At 36.7% G+C, this 15,734-nt stretch overlaps 1 protein-coding gene across 1 annotated transcript; it reads right to left on the bottom strand.

Moving 5' to 3' along the window:
• Positions 1-9,114: 9,114 nt before the first annotated feature.
• Positions 9,115-15,527, bottom strand: LOC115959416 (putative E3 ubiquitin-protein ligase XBAT35). Its single transcript, XM_031077792.1, has 9 exons — positions 15,262-15,527; positions 14,057-14,171; positions 13,679-13,759; positions 13,467-13,555; positions 13,270-13,361; positions 12,950-13,031; positions 11,311-11,413; positions 10,310-10,395; positions 9,115-9,401 (listed from the first exon to the last, which is right to left on the bottom strand). Exons 1-9 carry the CDS (start codon positions 15,373-15,375, stop codon positions 9,123-9,125), a joined length of 1,041 nt encoding a protein of 346 aa, XP_030933652.1. The 5' UTR covers positions 15,376-15,527; the 3' UTR covers positions 9,115-9,122.
• Positions 15,528-15,734: the final 207 nt, after the last annotated feature.

Below are 15,734 nucleotides of genomic sequence, written 5' to 3'. Positions count from 1 at the left end.
GATTCTATACATGAAGGGTGACCTTGAAATCTGGTCTAACGCCCTCTTCATAGCATCATTTCCCGAACCCTTGCTGGATGGACTCTCATACTTCCGTACAGGGCGTGGTTCCCTTTCGTAAGAAAATGTTTCACTTGGGGGGGTCCTTGACCTCTGTCGGTAACTCGCATCTTCCCCATCAGAGGACTCATTTGAGCTAGAGGGAGATCGTTTTCGCTGCACACATCGTAACTTCCTTTTCAAGTCATCTATCTCTCGCTGCATGGCCTGATGACTATTTCACCTCCGGGATACGTGACTACCTATCTAAGTGTGACTCTGACTCTTCTGGATAGTATGCACGCTTCCCTCACGATTCCCTCTGCCGCTTGGGTTGGCAGGGTTGTTTTGCCTCTGGGACTCAATGGGTTGTGTCTGTTGGGAGTTAGCTTGGTGAGGATTCTCCTAGTATGGACCTAGTTCTGCCATGCTCGACCGTTGTGCTAACTGATACTTTAGTTCTTCCCACAGACGGCGCCAATTGTAGGGACACGATTTTAGTTAACCCGGTCTTGGACGTTCAGGCCCTGGCCCAAGAAGTCCCACACAATGAATTTTGTAGAGTATGGGCTGAAGAACTCGGTTCCAGTTGGCTTAGACGGTTCGTTGCATGTTCTTGGCAGATGTAGAAACGTGAATCAAGAAAACGGATGTGAAAGTGGAAGTTTTATTCATGGCTATGCATTCATACAATGAATCCTTGCTTTTCTCTTCTCTCTCCCCCCTTTTTCCGTCCCCCCCTTTTGAGGGACTCTTACATATTATATAGGCCCCTTTTTATTATCTGGGCCCTACACTTGTTGATTATCCACACCCCCACTTGAGCACCTGTCCCATCAGACGCTCTTACCAGTTCTTTGTGAGTTGCAGACTTGCAGTGACCAAGGTAACACTGTTCAGGGGTCTTCTCTCCATTAATGCGGTCAGGAGAGTAGTTGTGGTGCATTTAATGTGGTGGTGACAGTCTTTACTGGGATATTTTGAGCCTTCTTTCTTCTTATGTGTTTGGAGTGAGGGCTACAGTAACTCGGAGGCATCATTGACCTGGATTTTGAAATGTCCGAGGAGGAATTACTCCTCGGACGTGTTTTCTTCGCCCCAGTTGGATTGGGCAAGGATTATGGGCCGCGATGTCTCCTCGGACAGAATGGTCCTCAGACGGGCCCAAGGCCCAGCCAACTTGTTATTCTGGGCCGGTCCCCACAATAATAATAACATTACTTTTTTCTGCCTAACTAATAAAATTTTGGGATTCAAAAAAAAATTTGTGCTATTTCTTTCAATATCATTTTCTTTTTTAATTTCATACATTTTTGCTTACTAGTTACTGCTCCAACTCAAAAATAATGGTTTTTTTTTTTTTTCTTGAAACTCATTCAGTAGCTATTCTTGTGCATCGCATGGGTTAACAACTAGTATATCTAAAAATTAAAGTATAACATTTATTGTTACTACACTCTTATTTAGTCACATCAATGTCCACATCATCCACTTATTTTCTACCTTATTTTCTCTTTCTAAACTTTTATTCTCTCTATTCTAAAAAATTAAAAAAAAAAAAAAAAAACTACTACTATTCTCCCTATTAGTCCACGTTTACTATTACACTTCCTTCAACCTTTCCCCTCCCTCCTTACCTTTTCTCACTTTATTGTTACACTTTCTTCATCATTTTCTCTTTCTTATATATTGACTATTCTTCTTCCTATTTTATTTTGTATAAATTCAATATCATTTCTTCCATTCAATTCATATTTTCCCCACAAAAAATCTTAAGTTCTCTCTCTCTCTCTCTCTCTCTCTCTCTCTCTCTCCTTTCTTGTAGATTTTTTTTTTCTTTCTTATAATTCTATTTAAGATTGATGGTTTTTTATTATTTTATTTTAAATGTGTTTTGGTATTGTGTTTTTTTAATTTCCCAATACAAAGTCTTCACTCTCCCTTTGTATATAGCTTTGCTTGAATTTTGATTTGGGTTAATACTTAGTTTTTATTATTATTTATTTTTTAGGTAATAAGAGTAACATTAATCATGATGAAAGAAAAAATGAAAGAAAATACATTGTGTTCATGATGGTGAACATAAGAGAAAACAACAAACAACATCAAAGAAAAAATAACTCATGGGACAATTTAAAGAGCAGAAAAAAAAAAAAAAAAAAAAAAAAAAAAAAAAAAAAAAAAAAAAAAAAAAAAAAAAACCCTCAATGATAGAAGAACAATTTGAAAAACCCTAGCACCTAAACTAATTGAAAAGAGTTCACTGACATAAAGCTTATACTTAGTTTTTAGGAAAATAGGAATAGGGGTTTGCATCCAACTCGCCAACCTACCAAACCCGACCCAACCCGTTTTTAGGGCTTGGTGGGTTGAGTTGGGTTACAATTTTTTTTTTTTTTTTTTTTTTTTTTTTTATAGCGGGTCGGGTTGGGTTTGAGTCATAAAATTACAAACTCGCCAAACCTGACTTGACCCACCCATATTTTAATATATGTTTAAAATATATTGTATATTTAATAATTTTTAAAAAAAAACTAACTGTATGGCACTTCCTCGGTTCCTACTATCATATACAATATAAAATTCTATTAATTCTTTTAATATATATTTAAATATATTATATAATTAATAAAAAATTTAAAATTTTAGATATATTTTTTTTTATAACTGAGTAAGGAACTCATGTATATTTTGTTTATAAGTGAATTAGGATACTAATTCATTTATATTTTTTTTATCAACTCAGTTGAATACTTATACATATTTTGTTTACAACTAAGTTGGAATATTAGTTTATATATTAATGTATATTTTATTTATCAACTCAGGTGGCAAGTGCGATATATTTTTTTCTGCTCAATTTAATAATAATAGTAATAAAAAAAATTGTCCAACCCATGGGTTCAACTCGACCCAACCCAACCCATGTGGGTTGGGTTGGACTTATGTGATGAGTTGATTTTTTTTTGACCCACCATGGTGGGTTAGGTCAAAAATCCCCTTAATCCGACCTGACCCAACCCATGCACACCCCTAAATAGAAATTTGAGTTTATATCAAAACATAATTTACATGATTGTGAATTTCAAAATTTCTACCAATTTTTTGAGTGATAAATTATTATAAAGTCTATCTTTTATTCATTTTATTTCATCTTAATTTTGGTTAAGATAACGTTGTAATTTTGTGATGAATTTATATTATTATGATAATCTCATCATTCCTTAAGAGTTGAAAAATTAGAATAATAAATTTGAAATTTATGAAGTTTAGTTGTATCAAATATAACACACTACAACAGAAGTTAGAAAAATATAGTTCTCCTTAAAAAAAATATTAATCAAACATACAAAAAATAATAGTATGATAATTTATAATTTGTAGAGATAAAAAAATAAAAAATACGTGTAGAAATATTTTAGAAAAATAAATAATACTTTTAACAATTGTTACTTTTTGCAGGGGCCTTTTGTGCGTATTGTGCGTTGGGCTGGGCTGCCTCCTGCGGTAATGGGCCCGAATGTTTTCTGAGTAAGGGAGTTGAGGCCGGTCCAATTATAACTCAACTTAGGCTGGTTTGTGCACAAACTTATACCTTGTTTGCCAGGAGTAGACTTACGGCAAGTAGAACTGTTTCAGATGAGTTACGGCAGACAGATATAATAACAATAACCAAAACAGAGTATCCTGACTATTTAAATAAATGGCTATGTAATCCCTACTTATAAAACATGATTACAATTGTGATAATGTCATTCACAGAGAAAGTAAAGGAGAAAGAAAATAATATGAACTAATCAAGAATGGGCATAAATCAAGTTTTAAATTTAGTCTGCTGAAGCAAAACCAAAGAGGGGAGAACGCCTCTTCTCAATGCAAATAATCTCCCAGGAAAAGATCCTGCTGTGGGGATTAATGGTTTTGAGGGAGTCGGACCTGAATGGTTATTGTCCAAAAGGAGTCCTTGTTACGTTTTGGAAGAGAGCAGGATTTGAAGGGGGAGAGAGTAAAACCGATCTATTGGTGCATGCCCACTGTATTACCTTTCATTTTTCCTTAATTTTCTCTCTTTTCTTCTCTGTTTTCTTTCTTATCTTTTTTTTTTTTTTTTTCTTCTTTTTACTCTGTTTTTCTTTTTACTCCGTGAATGCTCTGTTTTTCGATCCCCCTTTCAGGGCACAGCAAGGGCCCTTTTATAGTGCCTGCCGTGACCAATATTTTACCACTTTGCCCCTTAACCGCCTTTGTCTGGTCTGGGCATACTTGCCGACCACCAAGTCTATGCGACATTCACCCTTGCTAGACAAAGGCAGGTGTGTTTCGTTCCTCAGTCTACCGTAGCACTTCTTTATTGCCACGGTATAAATGCTTTCTCTCTCTACTCTCAAGGCATGCACCCAACGGTTCCCCCCTCAAACTTGCATCTTTTGGGTGGTCTGTCATCCCAGCAGGACATACCTCCCAAAAGGGCTTGGACAGGAGCCGCAAAATAGATCTTTTTCCCTCTTTCCACCACCAAACCATACCCCCTTTACCTCTTATCTCTGGCCCATGGTCCCACCACGTCCTATATTGGCTGGGTATAGGCTGGTGGTGCCTAAGCCTTGCGCGTGCTTTCCTTTCAGATATGTCTAAGAGTCTTCCTACTGCTCATGCGTCTGCCGTGATCTGGAGACTCTCTGCCTGTGTTTTCTGACATTTTATGTGGGCTTTTCTTTGGTTTCCCGCTCCATTCAAGAGTTGGGCTTTGTCTGATGATGGACCTTACATTTCTTTGGTCCACTCTTGATTTTCTTTATTTCTTGCAACGTTGAACTGTTATTCCTACCGTAATAACTTAATTCTGTTGGACCTCTTTTAGACCAGCCGTTTATTCCTTTTCTCAGTGGCCTGTCATGGGCACTGTTTTGCTTTTACTTATGGGCTCCTATGTCCCTTTGGGCATCCATGGCCCGATCGCTTTCTTTAGACTTCCTCGGCCCGTTTGCTTAATTCCACACTCTCATGGGTTTTTTACTAACTTCATTGGACTTCCCCGGCTCAATAACCTTATTCTCATCCTTGGGGTTCATGAGCCTGTCATAAACCCCTTACTCTCTTAGTTTGCATTGCCTTGAGCCTGCGGCGGCCCTTTCTCGCTTTTCTATCTCATACACTGCCCATGGGATGCTATTTCTTTCTTTCCTGGCTTCTTTGAGCCCGCTTACCTCTTCAAGATTCATTTGTTTATTTGTTGGGCTTATGATCCATTATTCTTGCCGCTTGGACTAATGGTTTTTTACCATCTATTTTATCAATTCTTTGTTGCCCTTATTATTGAGCTTTCTTTTTGTCTGCCTAGGCTTCCACAAATAGCCCTCAACACTTTTTATATATTCCATTTCATTACATAATAGTTATATATTTCCACGTATTGACTAGTTATAACTAAAGTATGAATATAAAACTCTAAATTATATATATTTTCAAGGCGAGGCAGGGCCGGGCAAGTAGAACCCGTCCCCACCCTGACCTCTTTAAGGTAAAAAAACTTTATTTAATAAATTAACTTTAGCGCAATAAAATTTCGGCCTACGTTCGCTGCTTGTAGTATGGGGAAGTTCCTCCCTAGCTATACCGTACATTCGCAGCATGGGTCTTGTGGCTTACACTTATATCCACAGTGCCCCATTAAATGGATGTTACAAACTCACAAAATAAATAAATAAATAAAAACTCTGCCTTGTCTTATAACCATGCAGACTGCCCAACAATGGCCCTGTTGCCCTGTACATATTTATATACATAGCCTCATTAAATTCATGCTACAAGCTCATGATAAATCCACATATATTAAGATGAATATGTGAAAACCTTGAATCAATCCCACCTGGCCAGCTCCAATCATAATCTATTCACCTATCAGACGGCATAAAGCTTGACAACCCGATTTAGCTTGCCTCGGCATACAGGGCAAACCCCTTTCTTGGCTTTGATCTCATTCAAACAAGCCATGCAACCCGCCATGTGGCCACAGCCCACAGGGAATGCAAGCTCCCTCTATTGGAGCTTCAAAACATATCGCACATGAGGAAGAACTGCCCTCATCTTTCATATCATTTGTTACAGAAGCTCCATCCAAATCCTCAGGAAGAGGTGGAGCAGATGGGGAAATGTTATCACTGGTTTGGGCATGTTGAGTTGGATTGCCAACTGGGCCAGAGTCAGGTACACCACACCCATTATAAGTGCCACTCTCATCAGTTTGAGGTGCAGCTTCTGGAGTTGAGGTTTGGGTAGGCACTGGGGGAGGCGTAACTGAAAACTTCTCTCAAATCTATAATTTCTATCACAGAAACTTTGAGAAGAAAAACAGAGAAAAGAAAGAAACACAGAGAGAGAAAAGAAGCTGAAAAATTCTTCAAGAATTATCTCATTGAATACATTTCACAATACAATAACAATGGAGGCTACAACCTATATTTATACATACAGAGTGAGAGAGAGAGAGAGCACGAGGGAGATTGAGAACTGCCACACACGTGCTCTAACAGATCCACAAACGTGCACTACCAGAACTAACCAACTGACAGTTTAGGCTGCGTTTGAATCGACTTCAAAGTGATTCCGGAAATGATTTTCCGGAAAATGCATGCGTTTGGCTGTCACGGAAAACATTATTTTCCGGAAAATGATTTCCGGTTGACCACGAATTTTCCCTTTGACCACGGAAATCCATTTCTGCCTTCATTTTCACTTCAATTCACTTCCGGAAAGAGAGAGAGAGAGAGAGAGAGAGAGAGAGAGAGGGACGACCGCGCCGACGAGCGCACCGCGTGGACGAGCGGCGCGATGCACGATCGCGATTGTCGATCGAGCGGCGCGATCGACCATCGCGATCGACGAGATCGCACCGGATCGAGATCGTGATCGACGGCGCGATCTCGCGAATCGCGATCTCGCGAATCGCGATCTCGCGAAGGCGAGATCGCGATCTCGTGACGGCGAGACCGCGATCTCGTGACGGCGAGACCGCGACGTTGATCGCGATCTTGTGACGACGAGACCGCGACGTTGATCGCGATCTCGCCTTCACGAGATCGCGATTTTTCTAGGTTGTGGCTTGTGTTTTTCTGGGTTTGTGTTTTCCTCCTTTTCCAAACACCAGAAAATATTTTCCGGAAAATTTTTTGAAATACAACCAAACACACAAAAATATTTTCCTTTTCCGGAAATTAGCATTTCCGGAAAATATGTATTTTCCGGAAAACGTTTTACGACAACCAATAATATTACAAACACACCAAAACGGCACCGTTCCTTATAATGAGAAACGGTGACATTTTGTTTTAATTTTCCTTTATGTTTTCCCAGCCTTATACACGACACCGTTTTGATAGGATTAGCCGTTGGAGCTTCTTCTTCTTCTTCCTCATGATTTGAATGTGCTGGACCTCCAGTACTGCCATGGCTTTCAGTAACTTGAAAAATGAAGAGTTTAGTAATAACACACAAGTGGTAATCTCATGAAATGTTTAGTGAAACTCAGCAATTCAATGATTTCCTTTTATTTTTCTTCATCCTTTCCAAGATCCAATTGAAGCCTGCTTTCCTTTAATATCACTCACAACTCTTTTGGAAATATACATTAAGAAAGCACAAGATACCAGATAACTTTTCAAATTTAATCCATCATCTGACGCATTTGCAAGGATGACTAGCTTTTCAGGCTCTTCCAAAGCCTAATTTCCCCTCATGGAGAACCTCTTCCACAGTTCTAAATCAAGAAAATCCTGAAGTTTTTATAACTTCTAAACCAAAGGTGAATTTGATAATTGAAAGTAAAACAATGCGTTCAAGATTTCTACTTACAGGAAGAAAATTGAGATGCAAACTTCAATATGATCCTAGCTGTGCATAATAGCTTCTATAGATACAAACAAAAGGACTCAAATGCCACACTATGTAACTGTTATGTTCTTTAAAGGAACATCTACAATTAGTGCCACTTCAATAAGTATTCAAACTTTTAAAGGAACAAAAGTTGTTCAGCAACTTGAAGTAGTGCCACTTCTCTACCGTGGCCTTGTATTTTTGGACCATTTCGTTTCTAACAAGGGGATAAAAATAGAACCAAGCAAAAACTGAATCAATCACAAGCTGGCCTACTCCAAAATCATTTTATGACATTCAAAGTTTTCATGGTCTTGTATCGTCCTATCAGTGGTTCATCAAAGGATTCAGCACCATCATTACCTCTACCACCAAATACTTGAAAGGAGTTCAAGTAGGCAAATAAAGTTGACAAGAACTTTGAAATCATCAAGAAAAAGGTGATTAAAGATCCCACTCTCTCTTTGCCAAATTTTGACAAGGTGCTAGATATTGATTGTAATGCTTTAAGCTAACAGCATTCCTTGATTTCTACCATGCAAGTGAAGGTCCTTACTTTGTCGAAGCATGGGAAGAGTGCTTAAACGTCTTTATCTTCTTTTTTCTTTTTTATTTCATGATGGTATCTATTCAAAGGCAACCATTTATGTGTTCCACAATGCTCGTTGAGGAGCGCCAGTATTACTGAAACATGGTTTCCCATCATTGGGCCCTTTCAAATTGGACATGTTTACAACAATGTGATCAATAATACAAGAAAGTTAGATGGAACTATAGTTTTTTTCGAAGTCCTTTTTCAACCAACGGAGTCTAACACTGGAGTCTATGGAAGACTTCTAGGACACATGCAATAAATGGTCCTTAAATAAATTAATCACAAAAAAGATTTTTGCTTGTCAAGACGCATAATACAAACCCATGTCTTGGGGGTCAAAATACCTTGCTAAAATTACTTCATGAATTAAATCTATCTTAGAGTATCCATAGCAGTAGGGCCAAATTTTTAGCTTTTTAGCACTACAAAAAGTCATTTTATTTATTTTACCTTCTCACATTCTACAGCAGTGGTTTTATTTTAGCTTTTAATACAATAAAATAATATAAACACTACAATAAAATAATATTTCATTCAACCACCAACACACAACCACAACCACCATCAAACCCATAAAAATCACTACACAAACACAACCCCGCCGTGCCCATCAAAACTAGTGAAGAAGAGCAAAAAGAAAAATCCAAAAAATCAGCACACCGAAACCGAAACCCATGCCCAAAACAAAAACCCAGCACAACCCAAGCACAGCCCGAAACACAAAGCCGAAAAAAGCCCGAAACACAAAGCTGAAAGGCCCGAAACACAAGTATAGCCCGAAACACAAAGCCGAAACACGAGCCAAATCAACGAAAATAGAGAAGAGAGGCTGAAATGGGTTAGCTCGGCGGCGATGAGTCTGTGGCGGCTGGGCTCGTGCAAATCGGCAATGGGTTTGTGGAGGAAGAAAGAAGAGATGGAGAGGCAGTGAGGAGAGAGACACGGAGAAAGGAAAATGAAATGCATAAAGAATAAAAGATAAAAAAAAGTAGTGTGAATGCAAAATTAAAAAAAAAAAAAAATACGTTGTGCACTGTAGCTATGTAGCAAAAAAAATATTGCTTTAGCTCCACTATTGCAGAGTACATTTTGAGTTTTAGTGGTGCTAAAAATAGCTATTTAACACCACTATTGCTAGTGCTCTTAAGTTTTAGTGGTATTAATCACAGGCCAGCCCAAACTCAGCCAGAAGCTTGCCCAAACAAAATGGGCTGAGCTCAGAAGCTGTAAACTTTAGAACTGAATTTGGGCTGGGATGAGCTTGATGAGCAGACACTTATTTGGGATGAGCTTAGGCAAGCCTACATCCCACCCAATTGACTGATCTACGATCAATTCAACATCCTCACCTAAAACTAGCTACTATTAACGTGCAAGTAGACTGTCTCATAATTAAAACTGAGAGCAATTTGCATTCAAATTAATCTGTCATTAATATGTTTTAGAAGAGGATGTTTAAACATACTCCATCATGTATTCCTATTTGTTAATTAAAAATCCACATGATCATGCAATCATTGCTTGTCTTGGTAAAAAAAAAAATCCTTAAAACAAATAACCATATTCCTGGTAGTATACAGGACAAATTATCCTTCATAAGGCACCATGTTGCTGATGAAAATATGAATACATTTTATCGAGAGTGAAGACTGAGGCACATGGTTTCAATTTCTGTAAGCAGTCATCCATACCAACAGAGTTCAAAAGCCTATGTAACTATCATGTGCGACATGTGAAAATACAGGCAACATGCATGTACTAGTGAGTGGAACTACAATCTGTGAACAGTTTATGATGATTTACCTGAGGAATTCCTATGCATGCATTATAAAGTTGTTGAAGTTGCTGTTTATCACCCTCAAAGGGAGATGTAAGTGTATTCCGAGTTCCTGATAAAGAAAGATATGATCAATAGACAAGAAAAGCTCAGAAAGGGGAACAGACATTAAGTATATGCTGTTTCAAAACAAGAAGCATAAACTGTGCTCAGTAGCACATGCCCTGACTGATCATATTTTAGTTGTCACAGTCTCAACTATTGATCATTTAGGGACAAACTCAAAAAAGTAAAAATTTAACTGGAGCAGTTCTATCAATTTAGAGTTGCTAAATGAGCCCATCATGATGTCCCTTTCTCATTAAATTAAATTAATGACAAAAGGAAGCTATAAAAGCAAGAGTCTACAAGAACATTAAACATTTGTGTAAAGATGTATGAAAATTGTTTATTAAAACTTTGGAACCATATCGCTTCTCACTTTTCTGAGGCGCAAAAATGTGTCCATGTGCAGATACCAAGTACAACTTATTTTTTTTTAATGATAATAATTTAAAGTAAAAAAATAAAAATGAAAGTGAGACCATCAGAATGCCAAAATAAATGGTTAGACACATTCACTTTTAAAGGTATGCCAGGTTTAAGATATTGCTACCTGCACTAGAGAGGTGACATGCTACTTACATGATTATCATCACTTCAAAGATAAAAACAGCCAATTCAGTATTCAAAAGTTCCATTTCTCCGTGCAGGTAGGCATGCTAAGAGCAAACCAGGTCACAAGACTACAGCACCGTTTGCTTCAGTTCTATGTTTACAAAATATCTACTAAAAAGATAGGTATCCCCCATTCCATAAAAGAAAGCAAAAAAGTTTTAGACTAAGACATCATGATAATAGCATTTATATCACAAGAAAATCATTAAAAATAGAGAATCTTCAGGGTCCACATAAATTAATTATTTATGTAAAAAATATTTCCATTATAAATGATCCAGAGAAAATAGTTTCATCGGCAAGAAATTACTAGTAGGCTGGTCAAATATAATGAGTTCCGGATCCTTTTGCTGAAACTTGGGTTCCTCAATTTTGGCCTTCCAAAGAGCAATAACTGTACAAGGCTGTGCTGTCTGTTCATTGATCAAAATTACAGTTTGAAACAAATAAATGACAGTAGCATATGAAAGTGTAAGAAAGTTCCTATAATTTGAAGAACAAACCATAAGACATATTACACAACTCTTAGAAGGAAATAATCTACAAGTTCAGCTTCTAGCCAACCAGTATTTGAGGTTGTTGTAATGATGGCTCAACAAATTTTCGAGATTTTCCACCAGAGAGGGGCTTTGCTAGCTCATCATGGTTTTCCCAGTGAGGATTTCCCCCTCTATAAGGATCTTAAACTACCTCTTAAATGCATCATTTGGTTTCTAAAAATCTTACTTGGATCCAAATTGTAGTGTTTGAGTTGGTAGAGCCACACTCAGCAGTCCTGTTGATGGCTGGTGGCTGATTGATTATTGTTGCTGCAGAAATAAATTTCTCACTTATTTATGTGGTTCTTTGGCACTGCCACATGGCATGAGAATGGGTAATTATCTTTGTGCTTCATCCTTCTCTGCTATAGGAATATTGATGGCATTTTCACTACGATGGTGGATAATGCTAGTTCAACTAACACTGTCATTATCTACTTAAAGGGAACTATTAAAAAGTGGAAAGGGACCATTTTGGGACATGAATTTTTACACATGAGATGAACCTATAAGCATGTTGTATTGGATCCTTAAATCAGGACTTTTCTCTCATAACTGATAGATAGCAACATTTTCAATGACAATAAGTATGAATACATGATGCCGTCATAGTTATTGGTATCTATCTTGAGGAGGACTGGGCAACTGAACAAGGACTGAATTGAGTAAACCATCCATCAAAGCCCACCTTTCCTTTACCCAAAAAGTTAATTTAAATTTAAATGAAATTAAGGAATATTGCTTATTTTAAATAAAAATAAAAATAAAGGGATGAGGGAGATGTGTATGGTAGACAAGATTTCCCATCAAAACTTGCCAATGAGCTCTAGCTCAAATGACATTTCCTCCTCCCTTAATAATAAGAAGGGTAAAGTCATGCGTTCAAGACCGACAGAGTGTGTGTGTTACTTACCAATAAAAAAATATTTTCCATAAAAAATCTCCCTAAATGACACAAAAATAGAATAAAGAGATTAAAAAAAGAAAAGGGACTAATAAGGCAAATAGATAAGAAGCCTTTCTTAGTTTCTTCTATCATAGAACATTTTCAATTTAATTCGTGCCTTTTAAGTACAAACAGGTGAGCAACTAAGTGACCAAGTGAATACCTAGAAAGAAAGGCTAAGACACATGCTCACAGTTATCATTGCATGCAAGAAAGGCAAAAGGGACATCTATGCTCCAATTTGAGGAGGGAATGTCAACAGAATTATCAATACTTAGGATCATACTACACTTCTACTTTTTAAGCCATACTTGGGATCATGCTAGCCACACTGTGGTAATCTCTCTCATCATCATACAATTTCATAACAGGTTTTGGCAACAAAAAAGACAATATATTTCAACAAACAATGAAATTCAGGTCATAATACTACCAAAAAGCTCCCCAATTACGTTCTGCTGTACCTGCAAATCAGGATAAATGAAGAGCTCCATTTTGCGAGGCATTGTAGAATTACTGGAACCCCAAGGTATAACAACAACCCAACTGCAAGTAATGAACTCTAATCAGTGCATATGTATATGCATTGTTTATAATAACAGAACACTTCAAATTTCCCTTTGAAAGTAAGAGTAGATTTTGAATCTATAATTTGCATTGGCAAAGTCCCAGTGGTGCTGGAATATTAATGACATAACATTGTTTTTACAAGAAAAATGATTCTATGCAAAGAGCATAACATGAAATGAATTAACAAAAAATAAAAAATGAACACTATACAAACATTTCTCTTGATAACAGTAGAGGCATTAATGCTTCAAGAAAGCCTGGACCATAAAATTCCCGCAGCCAGCCAGAGAAATAGCAAATGCTTTTCTAAAATGCAACAAATAAAAAGTAAAACTTTAACCATATGAAACCATACAGATACAGATAGAAAACTTTTGAGTAATTTTTTACTTCTACATCTGTCAAGCATACCTCAATCTCACGAACAATACTGGTATGCCCGTTTATTCTAGCAACATCAAGTGGAGTTTGAGAATCATCATCCCTCACCAGAGCTTTTGCTAAAACATGAATCAATAGACTAGGTCTTTCAATTTGCAACAAATAATTGTTACACTAGTAGATAATTTATAGGTTTATTACAGCAACAAAGACATAACCCACATTACTAGTTTATTACAAACCTCCATGGGAAAGAAGTAACTTAACAGACTGTGCCAAGCCTCTTTTTGCTGCATGATGTAAAGGAGTACCTGCATGACGCCCTATTACAAAAATAATGAAGAAGATTGAAATCAACTTACATGTTCATAGTAGTATTATTGGCTAAACTTCCATACAAGCTTAACTTATTACCTTTCTCTGTTATTGGTAGCATTAATATAAATTAATCATTACTGGTTTATAATTCAAATATGAATCAAATTAAACATGAATAGCCTTGTATATGTTATGCAACGAGATAACTGACTTTTAAAAATGACATAGCCAAATAGCAACTACCATTTATAAAATAATAACCAATGACTCATTGAATAATGTAAGTACTTTCATAAGCATACCAGGACTGTAAGCATTGATATTGGCACCCAATTCAATCAGAGTTTTGGCAACATCAAACAATTCGTGATTCATGCACGCCACAATGAGGGGGGTCTTTCCTTCTCTATCAGCCCACTGTAACCAAAAATAAAATAAAATAAAAACTCAAGTCTCCATGTAAACACACACACATAGAGCAATCGTATACAGCTTCACACCAAATTATCAAGCATTATACCTGACGTACAAAGAATTCAATTTGAGAAAAGATAATACATAACTTCCACCATTTCTTTCTTATCAATGTCAAAGCGTCACTTCTTTGTAATTGACATGGAGGAAATACACTAGATACGGTCTCAACTTAGTTTCTTATGAATGGAGGAAGATAACTAAATAATGAAAAGGCCAAAGCAATGTTGCCTATCAAATCGACAGGAGTGGCCTTTTCAATCTCTCAGATTATCACAACACAGAAATCCCAAGTTCCAGATTTGTCATGCAGAGCTATCATTGCTTCAGTCATGAAGTGGACCATTTGGATCATAATTTGGTCTATAAGTGAAAGAAAAAAAAAATAGTAACCCCCATGCTAATGAATAATTTCTTATTTCATTACGGGTAGATGATGCACTCCCTAAGAAATAAGTGCTGGACATGGGTGAATATGAGTCTTTGAAAGACCATATTTTCAATAGAAGAAGCTTCCTACGGAGTATAGCACACTTTGGCATCGAAGTTATGTGATCAATATTCGTTATATTATATCCAGTCCATTTCTAATAACTAGGATTTAGCTACTTCTTCGTTTTATAATTCAATTGATATGATAATTGGGATAGAGGAGAATTTGAACCTTGGTTCACCTCGTAAAGGAGACCAGACAATGCCACTGAGCTACAAGGCTATTGACAATACCTATGCTTAAGCTTTTAGTGTAACAATATTGATAACTACCACCAAAAAAAAAAAAAAAAGACCCAGATGAAAGCTTGTCCTGAGTTGATAAATTTTTTTATTCTTGATTTATTGTTACACAAAATGTTGGTTAATTATAATGACCTTTATTTTTGTACACTTAATTCCCAATTACAATGTGAAAACCCATTACTTTTGCTAGGATGTCCCAAACATAAAAAATATCAAGAATAGTATGTAAATTTGAAGGTCTAAATGGTTTTTTTTTTTTTTAAGTGGAGACGATGAGGAGCATTGTGAGGTTTACCTCAAGGCTAACACCTTGTTCGCGAAGAGCTTTAACGGCTACGATGTTTCCAGTGCTGGCCAGTTCATAGAGCAACTCTGCTGTGGGGCGTGGTTTGTCCATGGCTTGGCCCATAATTCAAGACTAAGAACAACAGAAGGAAAATGAGAGAGCCAACAAACCAACAAAGATTCTCAAGACAGAAGAAAAAAAAAGAAAAGAAAAAAAGACCAAAGACAGTCTATGGATTCTTTAATAAAAGGGTTTTGCTTTTGAATCATACGCTCTCTCACTCAGCACTAAGTCAGTAACTTCGTAGTGAAGGAATGTTTAAATGACTTTGCTTTTTGATCAATGCTTTCGTCCAATAGCTTTTTTTTACCACATTTTTATTTTTACTAATAAGTGTGCGTTGGATAGAGGTTAAAAAATTAACTTTTTATTTATTTATTTTTTTTTTTTTGATAGATAATAAGAGTTTTATTGATGAAAAA

This window comes from Quercus lobata, chromosome 9 (assembly GCF_001633185.2).
Source record: "Quercus lobata isolate SW786 chromosome 9, ValleyOak3.0 Primary Assembly, whole genome shotgun sequence".
Classification (NCBI taxonomy): Eukaryota; Viridiplantae; Streptophyta; class Magnoliopsida; order Fagales; family Fagaceae; genus Quercus; species Quercus lobata.
Note: the sequence above shows the minus strand (reverse complement) of the source record. Positions and strands in the feature narration are given on the sequence as shown.